Source organism: Sarcophilus harrisii, chromosome 4 (assembly GCF_902635505.1).
Source record: "Sarcophilus harrisii chromosome 4, mSarHar1.11, whole genome shotgun sequence".
NCBI classification, from domain to species: Eukaryota; Metazoa; Chordata; class Mammalia; order Dasyuromorphia; family Dasyuridae; genus Sarcophilus; species Sarcophilus harrisii.
Window position 1 is genome coordinate 291,464,397 of NC_045429.1, and position 18,345 is coordinate 291,482,741.

Genomic DNA, 18,345 nt, shown 5'->3' on the forward strand with positions numbered 1-18,345 from the left:
TTTTTTTCCCCTTATTTCAGATTTCACTTATCACACTCTATGAATTGGTATTTCTAGGGTTGAGTGAAAGTTCATAAGAAACAAACATACTGTGGCAGAAACTAGGCATGGACCCACACTTAACACTGTACACCAAGATAAAATCAAAATGGATTCATGATTTAGGCACAAAGAACGAGATTATAAATAAATTAGAAGAACATAGGAGAGTTTACCTCTCAGACCTATGAAGAAGGAAGGAATTTGTGACCAAAGAAGAACATATAGAAAATTTTGTACAAACAAAACTAATGCAGACAAGATTAGAAGGGAAGCAATAAACTGGGAAAACCTTTTTCCAGTTAAAAGTTCTGATAAAGACCTCATTTGCAAAATATATAGACTCTAATTTATAAGAAATCAAGCCATTCTCCAATTGATAAATAGTCAAAGATTATGAACAGACAATTTTCAGATGATGAAATTAAAACTATTTCTATTTATATGAAAAGGTGCTCCGAATCATTATTGTTCAGAGAAATGCAAATTAAGACAACTCTGAGATACCACTACACACACCTGTCAGATTAGCCAAGATGACAGGAAAAGAAAATGACGAATGTTGGAGGGGATGCAGGAAAACTGGGACACTGATGTATTGTTTGTGGAGCTGTGAATGGATCCATCCATTCTGGACAGCAATTTGGAACTATGCTCAAAAAGTTATCAAACTGTGCATACCCTTTGATCCAGCAGTGTTACTACTAGACTTATATCCCAAAGAGATAGTAAAGAAGGGAAAGGGACCTGTATGTACAAAAATGTTCATGACAGCCCTTTTCATAGTGGCTAGAAACTGGAAATTGAATGGATGCCCATCAATTGGAGATTGAGTAAATTGTGGTATATGAATGTTGTGGAATATTATTGTTCTGCAAGAAATGACTAGCAGGATGAATACAGAGAGGCTTGGAGAGACGTAGATGAACTGATGCTAAGTGAAGTGAGAAGAACCAGGAAATCATTATACATCTCAACAACAATACTATATAAGGATCACTTCTGAAAGAAGAGGCTATCTTTGGCAATGAGAGGATCCATTAAGTTCCAATTGATCAGTGATGAGCAGAAACAGCTACACCCAGTGAAAGAACACTAGTAAATGAGTGTGGACCGCCTGCATTTTTGTTTTTCTTGCCAGGTTATTTTTGCCCTTCTAAATTTGATTTTTCTTGTGCAACAAGAGAACTGTATAAATATGTACACATATATTGTATTTAAGATATACTTTTAACATGTTTAACATGTATGAGACTGCCTGCCATCTTAGGGAAGAGGTGGAGGGAAGGAAGGGAAAAGTTGGAACAGAAGTGTTTGCAATGTTGAAAAATTATCCATGCATATGTTCTGTCAATAAAAAGCTATGATAATGAAAAAAAAGTGTTGGCAAAAAAAAAAAAAATGAAGCAAACATACTGAAAGGAAAATGGGGGAGGAAGGCATAGGTGAGATCACCATTCACACTAATAGTGAAAATGGATGCAAGAGAGAGCAAGTGCCATCTTATCTGAGAATCATAGAGGAGAAATAAAGAATTTAGAAAAGAGTAAAATCAAAAGGGCAAATTTCATCATATGAAATTCTTGCCTCAATAATAGTTTTTTGTTTGTTTATTTTGTCAGTGGATAACAAGTATCTAGACAGAAAGTAAAAATTTCAATCAAAATCCAACCACTAGATTACTAATTAAAATGTCTATTTTTCTATCCAAGTGTAGATGTATAGAATCAGCCTTCAGGGTTTGTTACCATGGAGTATATTAGTGACAAAGAAATAAAATACATGCCCCTTAGCCTGATAATCAAGAGCTCCTACAATGTCTCCAAATTATCTTTTCAATTTTATCTCACACTGCTTACCTTTACATGTTCTAGCCAAATTGAGTTACTCATTGTTCCTAATCTTGTCCTGCTTTCTCTTGCCTCTTTAAGTTTTTACAGATCATTGTCCTCCTTTCCCTTTCCCCTTTTCCATACCCAGAACAGTTTGTTAGTTGAAACTTTTCTTTCTTCAATGTGCCATATCCTCCACAAAGCTTTTCCTCATTTTCCCACCTGGAGGTGATCCTTCATTCCCTTCTTCATCTCTCAAGGGCCTTCATTTGATTTCTCTTGTTCTCATATTTTACCTTTGTAGGTACAACTTATCTACAAACTAGATTGTAGATTTCCTGAGGGTGAGAATTCTATAACTTTTTTCATTTTTTTATCATCAGTATGGTAGACATCTAATTAATCTTACTGAACTGAGTTAAATGTGTTTTTCCACAAGAGTTTGTATAAGGAAAAAAATTATTCACTTCATAAAATCAGTAAAAAGAACATCTATTATTATTTGCAATAATTTTTAACAGCAACAATAATAACTACATAATTATATGGTATTTGATTAGAAAGTGCTTTTGTTCTCATTTGATCTTCTCATCAGACCTGGGAAATGGGTAATACACAATATCAAATCTACTACTTTCCTTCAGAGTCTAGATCTATCATTGTGTACATGTTGCTATCAGTGATCTGCAACTCAGCTTCAATTCAGAGGATTGTGTGGAAGCACTGACATATTATGTGACTCACTTTTAGGTTAGAGAGGGGAGCTGAATTCTGGTCTTCCCAACTCCCAAGACCAGCCTTGACCTACCATTCCCAGATGCCTCTACTCTACAGCTATACTTACTGGTAAAAGTATCTACTGGATAGTTAATCTGATGAAATATATTTAGCAAACATTTCCTTTCTGCAGGGCACTAAATTAAAGAAGAATACTAGCAGTCAAGGGAATCCCACTTACCTTGCCCTTTTGCACAAGCTGTGTCATCAGTCTAGATAAAGAGAGTAAAAGGAACCCTGAGAATTTTTCCACTCTATTACTCAAATAGAAGTAATGTTGGGGGCAGGGGTTAACTAAGATTGGCATTATTTCTTCATCTGTCAAGGCAGAAGCAGTCCCCATCCCAGAATTTTCATTTTCTTCTACTTTGTCCCTCTTTCCAAATATATCATCTCTGAGCTAAGGTGACACAATTGTTCCCATTGTGAAAGGGATGATTTGGAGCAACATTTGTGACTGTAGAATGAACGTGCAGGGACAGGAATAGAATATAACAGCTTTTAGGAAGAGAAGTTTCACTTTTTTCCTAAGAATTTCTTTGTCCCACCAAAATCTAACATTCAGGGGGGAAAAAAACCCCAAAGGTAAAACTTCTTACCTCCCTTCAAGAGTGACTTTCTCTCTCTCCTCTGGGTCAAGACTGTACTGTCTATCTCCTGGAAGACAAAAAGAAGAACAAAACCATACCTGTGTAGTCCTCCAAAGAAATGGATAATCCTGGTGAATGCAATGATGAGGGGAAAAAAATCAATTTGAAAGAAGTTCCCCTTAAATTGAGAAGCTTGGGTTCTTTCTCAAGAATTCAAAATCTGAGGATTTCTTTTGAATATAGGGGAAATTATTAATCAAAGAGTTCCGGACTTGAATAAAAAATATTTTGCTAATTGATTGGTTGTTAATTAATTAGAGTTAAAAGTCCCTGGATCATAACCTCTCTGAATTTGTTTACTATAAATATTAAAGGGTTATAGATATGTTATTATTAATTTAAATTACAAGCTACACAAAAATAGTGCAAGACAACAAAGAAAGGAAGACCCCTAGTGTAAACTATTGCATACAGAATACACAGGCACTTAATAGGTGTGTGATGAATGAATACATGACTGAATGACAGAATGAGTTAGTACATGTGGAGTGGGATACTCTTGAGGAACACTGAAGAAAGAAATTGAACAACAAAAGGGCAAAATAAATTGGGTATTTGACATTACATGGAACAGATTTGTGAGAATTTATTTGAATCAGTCAAAGACAATTTTAAGAAAGTTTTTAAGGATATATAAAAAATATGAAAAAGAGACTTCAGGGATCACTTAGTCTTACATTTTACAGGAAGATGCTTGGGCCCAGAGAGGTGAAATATATCCATGGTCACAGAATTGGTGGGTAGAGAAGAGAGACTGAATGAAAACAGGATGTTGTTCTAGGAATGCAATGAGACATAGACTTACAGAATCTCAGAATTAGAAGGGACCCTAGAAATCCTGATTCAATAAAGAAATCCTATTTGCGGTGTCAAAAGGGTTTTTATTTCCTTTGTCATTTAGCTCCAGTATGGCCATTTTATTTGTAAGGAAAACGATGCAAGAGGCTGAGGTTTTCTGCATAGTGTGGAATTTGGGTGAAACTTGCAATAATTTAATGTAGATGATTAACTGCTTAAAAATAAAAGAATTTCTGGTCCAGTTTTGTGACAAATATTGCTAGTTATAAATTCCAGAATTTCTAAGAAGAATTCTTAGTATTTGTTAAGCAATTCATAATTTGACCTGATATAATTTTTTTTCCTTTTCTATTATCTTTGACATGTAAACCTCCCTTTTCCTCCATTCCTTCACTTCACATGTACTAATTCATGCTGTTATTCATCCATGTATTCATTGCCCAAACATCTATTACATGTTACACAATTATCTTTAAGATGTAAGATTTTTCCCTCTCTCTTTTGGTATCTGTAAAATCTAATTGCACCTTTTTCTCTGATAATGAATCTAAAAGACTGTATTTAACTCTTACAAAAACTTTCTGGTGCTCTATGGTCATTTACATACCAGATACCTATGCTTTGAGCGTATAATAAAGCCAGTTAAAAAACCGGTTAATAAAATGTCTCTGCACATTGATAAGTATAGTTGGCAGAAATATCTATTGACAAATCCTTGGATATTTTCATATGACCAGCAAAGTAATTACCATTTAATCCCTTTTTGAGTATTTCAGTGATGAGCTTTCACCACTTTAAAAGTAACATTTTCTATTGTTCAACAACTTTAATTGTTAGGAATTTCATTCTTATATTGAAGCAAAATTTGATTCCCCATAACTTTCACTTATTAATTCTAGTGGATTAAAAAAGGAAATGATCAAAGGAAAAGGGAGGGATTAAAAAAGGAAATTTTAAAAAGTAAAAGAGTTACCATTACTGATGGTTGTTGCCTCTGTATGGGTGCCTTCAAGTGTAAACACATAGATTCTGTAGGGGCGTGGGGTATAGAGTGGGTGCAGATCTCCAAGTGTCATTTTTTGGAAACAAATACTTCTCCTTCTTAGAACTTTGACAGTCCCTAATTTCTGTTTCTTGTCCATTCTTTTAATTTTGTTCTTTTCAGTTTGGTCTTCTTCTTCTGAAATGCTGACATTACCTCTTCCCTTGGATTTTCTTTCCTTTCTATTTGTTTTCCCCTTCTGCCCCACAAATCTGTGGGATAAATGAATGAACTGGTTGAAAAACCTCTGACTTGCCTATGTGATAAGGTCAACAACACTTAAGTTTATTCCCATTTTAAACAGTACATCTAATATATAAAAGGCCCTTCACAATTTATCCTTAATCTACCTTTGTCTCATCTCACAGTTATCTCTCCTCTTTCCTCAAAACTTCCAATTCCATCTGCAATACCATCCAACCATTCACTAGATGAACCACGAGAAGAAGCTCTCCTCTTCCACATTGTAAAAACTTTTCACCCATTGTTTCATCCTCTTTCTTTTGGAAAGGACTCAAACAGGATCCTTACTGCCAAAGCCAACCTCTACATCTCTATATTCTAATCTCTTGATTTCTTTGGCATCTTGTAATATTAATTACGTCTTTCTGTCTCTTTTTCTCTGTTTCTCCAACCTAGTTCTTTCCTTTCTAAAGAATACCAAGATCTCTTCAATCAAAAAACAAAAAAATAGAAAAATTTTCACCCTGCTTTCCAACCTATTGCTCCCCCTTCTCTCTCTTTTGCTTCACTCCCAACTTCTATATTTGCTGCTTCTATTTCTTTGTCAGTCACTAATTTCTCACTCCCTTGGCATTTCCATTCCACTGTACTGAGACTTCACTAAAACTGTTCTCTCCAATGTCAGATTCAGAGCCCATTTACTCAGTCCTCATGAGCCTTGACCTTTTTTTCTGTAGCATTTGGTACTCTTGACTATCCTCTCTCCCTTCTTGATATTGCCTCCTCCCCTAAGCTTCTAAGCAGTATTATACTGCTCTTTTCTACTTAATCACTAACCTCTCTCATATCTCCTCCTCCATCTCCTTCCCAATTTCTTAATTTCCTTCCCACCCACCCCTGTTTCTCCCTTCACTCTTGCAAGATAACTATCATAATGCTTGTCTGCATATCTCTTGGCAATTTCATGTACTTTCATGGTTTCAATGATCCTCTCTATATGGCTGCTTAATCTACATCTCCAGATCCAATCTCTCCATTGAGATCCAGGTCTCATTTTCCCACCTGTCAGATCAAATTTAGTATATCCAAAGTTTACTCTTCATCTTTGCTACCAAATTTGCCCTTATTCCTAATTTCTCTATTTCTGTGGATGGCACCACCATTCTCCCAATCACCTAGGCTTGAAATCTGCCAATATCTTTAGTACCTATCCCCTCTATTCTATCCCCATTGCTACCACCATGTTTTGGGCCCTGATCACTTCTCATCTAGACTATTATAATAATAGCCTTCATTGACTTCCCTCTGCCACCAGTCTTTCCTATCTCCTATCCATCCTTATACTAATTACTACCCTAAGTAGTGCACTTCCTAGTGCACTGAGCATTCTCCTGCTCAAAACATTTTTTAGCTCATCATTACCTAAACAGGGAAACAATGTGGCATAGCAGGGCCTGAACTGAATCCAGGAAGACCTGGGTTTGAATTGTGTTTTCCCATCCCCTCAATTATGTTTAAATCTGTATTATAGTTATCAGTATATACGCCCTCTACTAAGTTAGATGTTCCTTGCTAACAAGAACTGTATTGCTTTTCATGTGTGAATCCCCAGCACTTAGCACAGTACTAGAAATATCCAATGGGTAGTTAATAAATTTTTTGTTGAAGTGAAACATATCCCAATCAGTCCCTCCCAAATTTTTACCTTTCCTGTATTCTCCAGCTTATACTGGAGAAGTATCTAAATAATCTAAGTATCTAAATAAATATTCCTTATCCTTATCTAGTAGTAATCTGCCTTCTCCTGTTCCCCTCTTAACTCCCATAATATTTTATATATTTCAGGGTATTTCTCACATTCTGTCTACATTATTGTTATGATCTTATCACAATGATAAGCCCATAAACTCCATATGAAGTCATGGATCTTGTCCAATTAGTGTTTAAATTTTCCACAAGGCCTAGAATAGTGCTAAATACTGTAGGCATTTGGTAAGTATTTGTTAAATGAATAATTTTGGTAGACAATAATCATGAATTCTTATCTTGGAAAGGAAGAAATTGCCCATGAATTTTGTAGAGTTGTTCATTCTGCTGATCACTTCAGTCAGCTCAATAAACAATGTTAACAGTTATCTAGATAACATGGCAACAAACAACATATTTGATTTAATTGCTGGCTAGATATCATAGTATCATGGAGGATTTCCTAGCACACTTCCTAAGTGGCAAGCTTTGGGGATATAAATAGAAATGTAAGACAGCCTCTAATCTCAGGGAGCTCATATTCTCATGAGGGAAGACCATCATACAAAAACACACACACACACACACACACACACACACACACATACACACATACACAGGTTTCAGCTGCAGATCAGATATAAAAAAGTCCATGATCCTTGGAGTACAGTGGCAAGACAGATGTTAATGTGAACTAGAATAGAGAGTCAAACACATCTAGTCTAAGTCTATAGTTTGCATTTTTTTTGGGGGGGGAGACATTGTTTTTTGTTTTACAAATGGGAAACTGAGACCCTAATTGAATTTCTTTGACAAGATCACATAGGAACTACTAGGTCTTCTGACTCACACTCCAGATGACTTTCCACATATATTTGGTATGTACATACAAAATATATATATGACCTTAAGTCAAATGCACAATAGTGTAGGTAACAGAGAAAAAAAAAATCTTACTTCTGATCCAGATGTTCCTGAAGGTCCATATGTCTCTTCTTTGGCCTGTTGACATGGTCCTCTATGTCTAAAAAGTAAAAATAAGAAGTAAGTACTGTATTTTTGTTTTACTGTAACAGAAACATTGATAAGAAGACTGGAAATTTGGAGGAGAGAAATCTCTCAAATATCTCATCTGACTTTTAGCAAGTCATTTAATTTCTCTTGCCTTCTATTTAAAGGGATGGGGCAGGAGTAGTATTATACTTGAAGTCAGGAAGATTTGAAGTGGGTTTCAATTTCCTCATTTACAAAATGAGAGGTTTGGCTTCGATAATCTCTAAGATTTCTTCCATCTCTAAATCGAGTGGAAATTAAAGGGATAAGAATGGCTAACAAGAAGTTGATTCTTAAGATAACTGAAAAGATTGCCCTTAATGATTTCAAGTTATCTGGCCCAGAAGAAACAAATTCTCAAGTTTTAAGATAACTGGTACAGATGACTGTTGAGCCACTGTCCATTATATCTGAAAAATCATGGAAAACAAGAACAGAGGAAGGTAAACTTATTTTTAGAAGTGAAGATATCAATTGTAGGCCTATGAGATTGACTTAAAACTCCATTGAAAAATTGAAAATTGGCCAAAAACATGAAGGTGGCCACATAAAGAGAAGTAGTGATTACTAAGTATCAGCATGGCTTCATCCAAAACAGAGCATTTTCATTTTTTGACAGGATTACTAAACCAGTAGCTGGAGAGGATTAATAGTAACTGTAGATGTAATTTAACTAGCTTTTGGCAAAGCTTTTGGAAAAAATATCTCATAGTTTTTTTGGTTTTTTTTTTTTTGGGGGGGGGGGGGAGAAGATGGAGAGCAATCCAGATTAGGCAAGAATACAATTAGATGAATTCAGAACTGATCAAATAACCAGATCAAGGAGTAGGTGAGTGGTTGGTTGATGGTTGAATGTAAACATGGCACTACTGCTGAGCTTTAAAAGCACAGATAAACTCATCCAATTTGTGGATTGGAAGGGCAGCAAACAGAATGAATGAGAGCAAACAAAAAGGCTCTTTAGAGGCTATATCATTGGACTAAATTTAATAAAGTGAAATTCAGTATGGATAAATGTAAAGTGTTACACTTAGGATAAAAAAATAAATTTCACAAATATGAAATGGGAGAGATATGAATATGTGGTTGTTTAAAAAAGATCTGGGGATTTTAATAGATTGAAAGCTAAATATGAGTCAGCAATGTGATGTGGCAATCAAAAAGCTAATTTAATTTTGGGCTGCCCTCAAGGAACAGAACTTCCAGAAATAGGGAAGTACCCTACCCCATCAGACCTCATCTGAAGTTCAGCTCTAAACACCAGTTTCAGAAGGACATTGATAGGCCAAAAAATGTCTTGAGGAAAGCCTTTGAAGGCTTTTAGTAAGGAGTAGGCATATTTAGCCTAAAAAAAAAGACTTAGGTGAATTAATTATTTGAGGAGTTACAAGTGGGGAGGGACTAGATTTTTTTCAGTTTGGTCCTAGAAGGCACAATCAAAAGCAAAGTTGGCAAGGTGGCAATTATGGAGAGGCAAACTGAAGCTTGATGTCAATAAAAACTCCTTAATGATTAGAGCAATATAAAAATAGAATGGGTTTGCTTCAGGAGGTGGTGGATTATTTGATAGCCTTCATCCAGAGGCTGGCTGACCTCTTTGGGAGTATGTTATAGTAAGGAATCTTTTTGGGGTATGGGTTGGATTAAATGTCCACTGATTTTTCTTCCAACTTTCAAATTTTGCAATTCTGTCTGATGATACAGATAGATGGTATTAGAAACGACTTTCAGTTCATATGTATACATTTAACTTGTTTAGTTCCACCTGCCATCTTTCTAGTAAAGAAGTTAAACTGACCTTTCTGCTTCTATCCCACAAACTTCCCTCAGTCTTTATATTACATCCTCCCCTTTATGACTTTTCCCCCTTTAATGTTGTCCTTGAGACAATTTTATTAGCATAGAAAGGATTGTGGGAGAAGGAGAGACAGGAAATGGAATGAGAGCATAGAGTCTAATACATCCTGAGGCAGAGGTACCACCACTTCCCTAAAAACCACACTGCAGAGAAAATGGATGTCCAGTATTGGATAACAGGACAAGAAAATAGTCTAGTGTGGAGGTGATATGACACTAGACACATGATTGCAGAAACCCAGAAAGTGTGGTCTCATAAACCTTCAGAAGTCTAACAAAAGTCTAACTATCATAGAACTCAAAAGCTGGACTCACAGAGAGGTAAACTGACTATGAATGGATGGTTTCAAAAGAGGAAATACATATCTATCCATCACCTTGAAATAGAAGCATAAAGACAAAATTTTCCTTTTTTGTGCTTTATTTGAAAACCGATAGTGATCTGGAAGTAACGTGCATGGTTCTTTCCTAGACAACAGAAATATAGATATGTTTTCTTTCTAAGACCTAAATAGACCAGGTTGGATCATTATTCCAAATTGAAACCTTGTAGTTCCAATTTAATTCATGGGATTTTAGGTAGAATCACAAAATCTCAGAATTAAGAGGGACATAAAAGCTCATCGAACTTAAAGGCAAATTTTCCTATACAATATATCCCCAACAAATTAGTTGTTATTCCATCTCTTGGCAACCCCCAAGGGTAAGGAAAACTCATAGAACATTAGGGGCAGAAGGGAACTTAGAGACCCAGCCCACATTTCTCATTTGACAGAGGGAGGAAACTGAAGTTTAAAAAGGATTAATGACTTATCCAAATTGAAACAGCTAGTCATTTTCAGAGTTGGGGCCTGAACCCAGTTCTCCTGTTTTCCAGTCTAGTGCCCTCCACACTTCACCATCTGTCCTCCTTTCCTCTCTCCCTGTGTATTAATTCAGTTGGGTGAAATAAAGAAGGTAAGGGAAAAAATAGCACCTGGGCTCTTGAGTGTGGTAGAGGAACTTGGCAAGAGTTGTATAAAATTCTGAATAGCTATCTTTCCAATCAGCTTTTTCTCCTTGGGCCACCACAACTCACTATCCTTCATCCCTTTCATTCTTCCCTTCAGCTGGAGTCGCTTTTGCAAAGTCAGTCTCTCTGCTTCAATCATCTTCCTCTTGTCTTCTCTTTCCTCTTCTGAGTTTTCTATATTTTTCTTTTTCTCTTCTTTTTCATCTTTGCTTTTTTCTTTTATCTTTTCTTTCTCTTCTTTGTGTTTTTCTTTCTTTAAACTCCTGCACTCCTGCACTCTTTCTTTCCTTGCTTTCTCTTCTTTTTCATTTGACTTTCCATCCTTTCTTGTATTTTTCTCTCCCATTACTCTCCCATTCTTTGCTCTCTCTTCCTTCTCTCTTTCTTTTTTCACTTGTCCTTCATTCTGTTTCTTTTCATTTTCCTTTTCCTTGATTTTTTCCATCTTCTCCAATTTCTTCTTTTCCTTTTTTTCCAGTTTGATTTGTTTTTTCTCTTCCTGCCTTTGCTTACATTTTTCTTTCTTCTCTATCAGACCACTGGTAAAGAAATTGATAATAATAATTAAACATCTGAATGGCAACTGATGAATTATCCTGTTGATGATTTGGAAAGCAAAAAAAAAAAAAAAAAAAAGAATTAATTTCAGAAACAAAGAACCTGAACTCCAAATGTCTTTGGAGTAAACAATATTGATGAAAAATAGAATTAGTATTTATTATTAACAATTCATATTTATATAATGCTTGTGGTTTGCAAAGTCTTTTCTTACCACCTCATGACATAGGTAATACTTTTGCAGATGAGGATACTGAGGCTAAAAGAAAAGTAATTTGCCCAAGATCACACAGCTATTAAATATTGGATCTAAAATTCAAAGCCAAGTCTGATTTTACCTATATTGTTTTTCCCATCTATAGTGTATTATCTTTTCAAGACAGCTTAGGTTTATGTTTAAAATCCTTTCCAACTCTCAAATCCCAAAATTGCTAACAAAAACACAAAGGGCATGCCTGCTTCTATTGAATAAGATTAAATAATGGCAAAGCTCAGAGGAAATGGATATAAATACTTGAATAAAAAATTATGGGGGTGTATCTAGAAATCTAGTTGAAATGGGACATATTAGCATGTAATTGTGCCTTGTTTGAATTGGAAGCTGGTTTGTAATTATACAGGGTACTTGTGGGCACAGTCTCATTTGGTCATTTCCAGATCAAAGGTGCAAATCCTTTTTTTTTAGTCCCCTCACTTCACTTCTATATTTATATACTCCATAGCTATTACTTCATAAGAACATAATTCCTGAATATGGCCCCTACTGGAAGAGATCTAAGAAAATAAGCTAATCCCTTTTCTTCTCTCTTTCCCTCACTGTACAGGTAAGAAAGCTGACATTTAGACAGGGTAAGAGTCTGGGATCATATAGCTGGAGGTAGAGGCCAGACTAGAACCCAGGAACTATAATTCCCAGTGTCAAGTGAGCTTTCTATGCTGTTTCCCTCTACAGAAAATAGTAACATTTCAATAAATTCAATTTAACTCAATAAATTGAATTGCTAAATAGGAAGAGTTTCATGTGACTTGAAAAATGAGATCTACCAGTATCAAAAATGAAAAGTGTGAACTCACTACTAATGAAGAGAAAATTAAAGCAATAATTAGAGGCTATTGCTCAACTGTATGCCAATAAATCTGACAATCTAAATGAAATAGATTAATATTTACAAAAATATAAATTTGCCCAGACTAACAGAAGAGTAAATAAAATATTTAAATAATCCCATTTTAGAAAAGAAATCAAATAAATCAACTCCCTAAGAAAAAATTCTGTAAGGCCAGATGGATTTACAAGTGAATTCTGTCAAACATTTAAAGAACAATTAATTCTAAAACTATATAATTCCTTTTATAACACAAATATTTTGTTGATATTTAAACCAAGAAGAGCCAAAACAGAGAAAGAAAATTATAGAACAGTTTCCCTAATGAATATTGAGGCAAAATCTTTAAATAAAATATTAGCAAGGCATTATAGCAATTTATCACCAAGATAAATCCCACAAAGAATTTATACCAGGAAAGTAGAGCTGCTTCAATATCAGGAAAACTATCAGTATGATTGATTATATCAATAACAAAACTAACAGAAATTATATGATTATATCAGTAGGTACAAAAAAAATATTTGACAAAATATAACACCCATTTCTATAAAAACATACTAGAAAGTATAGGAATAAATGGAGCTTTCCTTAAAATGATAAGAAGCATGTATCTAAAAACCACCAACAAGTATTATACATAATGGGAAGAAGCTAACAACATACCCAATAAAATCAGGGGTGAAACAAGTATGTCCATTATCATCACTATTATTAAATATTGTACTAGAAATGTTATCTTCAGCAATAAGAGAAGAAAAAGAAACGGAAAGAATTAGAGTAGGCAACAAGGAAATAAAACTATCCCTCTTTGCAGATGATATAATGGTATATTTAGAGAATCTTAGAAAATTAACTTAAAAAACTACTTGAAATGACTAACAACTTTAGTATAATTATAGGATATAAAAGAAAACTCCATAAATCATTAACATTTCTATATATTGTCAACAAAGCCCAGCAGCAAAAGATAAAAAGAAAAGCCCCATTTAAAACAACTATAAACAATATAAAATATTTAGGATTCTGCCTGCCAAGACAAACCCAAGAAGAACAATGAACACAATTACAAAACACTTTTCATACAAGTGAAGTCAGATCTAAACAATTGGAAAAATCTCAATTGCTCATGTATAGGCCAAGCTAATATAAAAAAATGACAATTCTACTTAAATTTTCTTATTTAGTGCCATACCATTCAAACTGCCAAAATTTATTTTATCAAACCAGAAAAAATAATAACTTACGTGAACTGATGCTGAATGAAGTGAGCAGAACCAGAACACAGCACATAGTAACAGCAAGATTATGTGACACTCACCTATAACAAACTTATTAGCAATATAGTGATTCAAGATAATTCCAATAGACCTGGGATGGAAAATTTCATCTGCCTCCAGGAAAAGAGGTATGGAGACTGAATGTAAATTGAAGCATACTGTTTTCACTTTTTGTTGTTGTTTTCCTTGTGGTTTTTCCCTTTTGTTTGATATCTTTCTTTCACAACATGATTAATATGGAAATATGTTTAAACTTATTGTACATGTATAACCTATATCAAATTGCTTGCTATCTTAGGGAGGGGTGAGGTAAGAAAAGGAGGAAGAAAAAAATCTGGGACTCTGGAAAAATAAAAGGCCCAGAATAGCAAAAGAATTGTTGGGGGGAAAAATGCAAAGGAAGGTGGCCTAACCATTTGAGATCTAAAACTGTGTTATAAAATGGCAGCCATCTGGCATAGCCATACTAGACCTAAAACTAATTATAAACTGGCAGTCATCAAAGCCATTTGGTACTGGTTGAGAAATAAGAGTGGTAGGTAAGAGGAATAGGTTAGGTACAGAAGATACAATAATCAATTGATCATAGCATTCTACTGTTTGATAAACCCATACTGTTTGATAAACACTGATAAGTCACTTCAGCTTCTGGGATATGAACTTACAAAATATTGCTGGGAAAAACTGGAAAATAGTATGACAGAAACTAGGCATAGACCAACATCTCTCACCTTATACCAAGATAAGGTGAGAAAGGGTTCTTGATTTTGACATAAAAAATAATTCTATAAGCAAATTAAGAGAGCAAGGAATAGTTTATCTGTCAGATCTTTGGAGAAAGGAGAAATCTGTAACCAAACAAGAAATAGAGAACATTATGAAATGCACAATGGATACAATAAATCAAAAAAATTTTGCACACACTAAATCAAACCAATGCAACTAAAATTAGAAGGGAAGCAGAAACTTGGGAAACAATCTTTATAGCCAGTGTTTCTGATAAAGGTCTCATTTCTAAAATGTATAAAGAAGTGAGTCAAATTTATAAGAATACTTGGCATTATCCCAATTGATAAATGATCAAAGGATATGAACAGACAATTTTCAGATGAAGAAATCAAAGTTATCTATACTTATATGAAAATTGTTCTAAATCACTATTGATTAGAGAAATGCAAATTAAAGCAACTCTGAAGTACCACCTCATACCTATCAGATTGGCAAAGATGACGGGAAAAGATAATGATGTATGTTAAAGAGAATGTGAGAAAACTAGGACACCAATGCATTGTTGGCAAAGTTGTGAAGTGATTCAGTCATTCTAGATAGCAATTTGAAACTGCTCAAAGGAGTGTAAAACTGTGCATACCCTTTGATCTAGCAGTGTTTCTACTAGGACTGTATCCCAAAGAGATCATAAAAAGGTTAAAGGACCCACATGTGCAAAAATGTCGTAAGCTCTGTTTATAGTGACAAGGAATTGGAAATTGAGTGTATGGCCATCAATCGGGGAATGGCTGAATAAGTTGTGGTATCTAAATGTAATGGGATACTATTGTTCTATAAGAAATGATGGGCAGACTAATTTCAGAAAAGCCTGAAAAAGCTTATATGAACTGATGTTGAATGAAATGAGCTGAACTAGAAGAATATTGAACATAGTTACAGCAAGATTATGTGATGCTCAGCTAGCAATAAAGGGTGGCAATACAATTATCCAAGACTGTTCCAATAGACTTGAAGTGAAAAATTCCATCTGCATCCAGAGAAAACTATGAAGACTAAATGTAGATCAAAGCATTCTATTTTCACTTTTTTATTGGTTTTTTCCCTTTTATTTGGCTCTTTCTTTCACATGACTAATATGGAAATGTGTTTAAAATGATTGTCCACCAATATCAGATTGCTTGCTGTCTTGGGAAGAAAAGAGCTGAAGAAGGAAGGGAGAAAAAAATTAGAACTCAAAATCTTACAAAAGTGAATCTTAAATACTATCCATGTAATTCGAAAAAATAAGATGTATTAAGTTTAAAAAAAAAGATAAATAAGCAAATAAAGTTTCACTGGAGAAGCATCAGTCTAATAACTCCAAGATGAAAAATTCTGGATTGTCCTCAGAGAAGCCTTTTCACCCATCTGCACTGCTATAATTTACCAAGATTTGAGTCAAATAAACCAAAAACACACTTACCTCAAGTTTGGAATAGACCAAAAGGGATCTAGGCTTTGTAATTCATTTCCTGAAAAGTACAAGAAACAAATGAAACATTATGAAAAATTTCATGAGAAAAAGATTTGTGCTAAGGTGGAAAATTAGAAATCCTAATCAAGCTTAGTGTGGGGAAAAGGCCATCCAGTCTAACCTTCTCAGTTTACAAATGAAGAAATTAATTGGGGAAGAGATAACAAAATATGTAGAAGGCACAGTTCCTATATGCAAAGACCTTATTGTCTCTATTATGGGGAGAAAGTATAAATAAGTGAAGACTCCTTTGGGCAAAGTGCATAATCATTAAAGCTTCAGTTATTTTAGCAGTGGGCCAAGTGGATCACAGAGCCATAGAGCTAGAGCTTGAAGGGATTTTATTGTTCATCTAGTTCAACATACTCAAATTTTATAGAGGAGAAAAGTGAGGACCAGAAAGATGAGGCTGCCTAAGATTACAATTAGTAGCAGAAAAAATATTTAAACCTAGGTCATTTAACAATACAGTACTTTTCTCACTATATTATCATGCCTCTTTATCTTGAAAATACTGTCATCTGAAAGGTAATGGATAACTTCTTTTGAAGTTTGAGATATGTCTTCTGGAGACAAAGTGGTGCAGTTCCAAAAGTAAAGGGGAACTCAAAATCTAGGTAGGAGCAATATTAGCAATGACACTTTGTCAGGAATGTTGAGTAGGGGGTATTTTGGCTGTGAAAAATATTAATGAATAATAATAATATTTGATTAAATTGACATTTACATAATACTTTAACTTTCAAAGCACTTGACATATATTAAACTCCTTTGAGCTTCACAAATACTCTAGGAGGTAAATGCTTATTATCCTCATTTTAATGGATTAGAAAACTGAGATATAGAGAGGTTAAATGATTTGCCATAAGTCACACAGTAATTATCTTGATATTGGATCTGAACTTAAATTGGTCCTGAGTTCAAATCCACCACTCTGAATGCTACACCAGTCTTATTGACTACCCTGGAAGTTTTCTTTCAACTCTGATTCTCTGAGTCTATAAGAATGAAGAAGAGGATCAAAGCTAATGAAAATCCAAACGCCAAGGACATAATTCTGTTATGTAGAAAATGTCCCTAGAATAAAAAAACAAAAAACAAAAAACAAAAAACCTGGCATTTACAGAGCACTTCAAAATTTGTCAAATTCTCTACATATATTTTATCTCTACTCTTTCACTTATCTTAAATCTCTCCCTCTCTATGGCCTCCTTCCCAGCTTACTGTAAATATGGTCATATCTCCTTCATCTTCAAAAATCCTCACTTGATCCTTTTATCTTCATATCTTGTTATCACTTGTGCCCTTTGTGGTTAAACTCCTTGAGAAGGCCATTAACAATAGGTAACTAATCCCTCTCTTCTCTAATTCCTACAATCTTTCAGTTTCACCATTCCAATGAATCTGTCATTTCCAAAGTTACCAATGATCCCTATTTTGCCAAATCCCCAGTCTTCATTCTTCTTGGCCTCTGACACTGAAGATCACTCTCTAATCCTCAATATTCTTTCTCTCTAGGTTTTTGGGACAGCACTCTCTCCTGGTTCTCCTCCTACATTTTCTGTCTCCTCTACTGGATTCTAGTCCAGGTCAGGTCTACTATATAGGTATCCCACAGGGCTTTGTCTGGAGTTCTCTTATTTTCTCTTTCTATACTACTTCACTTGTTAATCTCATCAATTCCCATGGATTTAATTAATCTTTTTTCTGCTGATTTTCAAATCTATTTCCCCTCCCCAATCTTTTTGCTACTCTCCAACCTCACATATCCAACTGCTTTTCAGAATCTAAGATTGGATGTCCAGTGGACAGATCAATATATCAAAAAATGAACTCATTGTCTTTCCTTATAAGCCCTCCTTTCTTCATCCAGATAATAGTTAGATAAATTCCCTGAGCTGTTTACATGCTTTCCTTTAAATCTGTAAATTATGACTGGGAAAAGAAAAGGGACAAAATAACTAAAAATTTTGTTGTTCAGTTATTTTGTGACATTTTCTTGAGAAAGATCCTGGAATGGTTTGTCTTTGCCTTTTACAGATCATTTTACAGATGAAGAAACTGAGGCAAACTGGTTAAGTAACATGCCCAGGTTTACACTCATAGTAAGTGTCTGAAGCCAAATTTGAACTCTGAAAGATGAGTTTTCTTGACCTAGGCCTGGTACTCT

General features: G+C 34.6%; 1 protein-coding gene across 1 annotated transcript in view; it reads right to left on the reverse strand.

The window, feature by feature from the left end:
• Positions 1-18,345, reverse strand: part of LOC100916730 — a 79,815-nt gene that overhangs the window by 27,946 nt on the left and 33,524 nt on the right. Inside the window, exons 7-9 of the mRNA XM_031965503.1 lie at positions 16,125-16,173; positions 8,025-8,091; positions 3,248-3,305 (exon numbers count right to left, since the gene is read on the reverse strand). Of these exons, the coding sequence (XP_031821363.1) occupies positions 3,248-3,305; positions 8,025-8,091; positions 16,125-16,173 (174 nt within the window). The remainder of the gene's footprint in view (positions 1-3,247; positions 3,306-8,024; positions 8,092-16,124; positions 16,174-18,345) is intronic.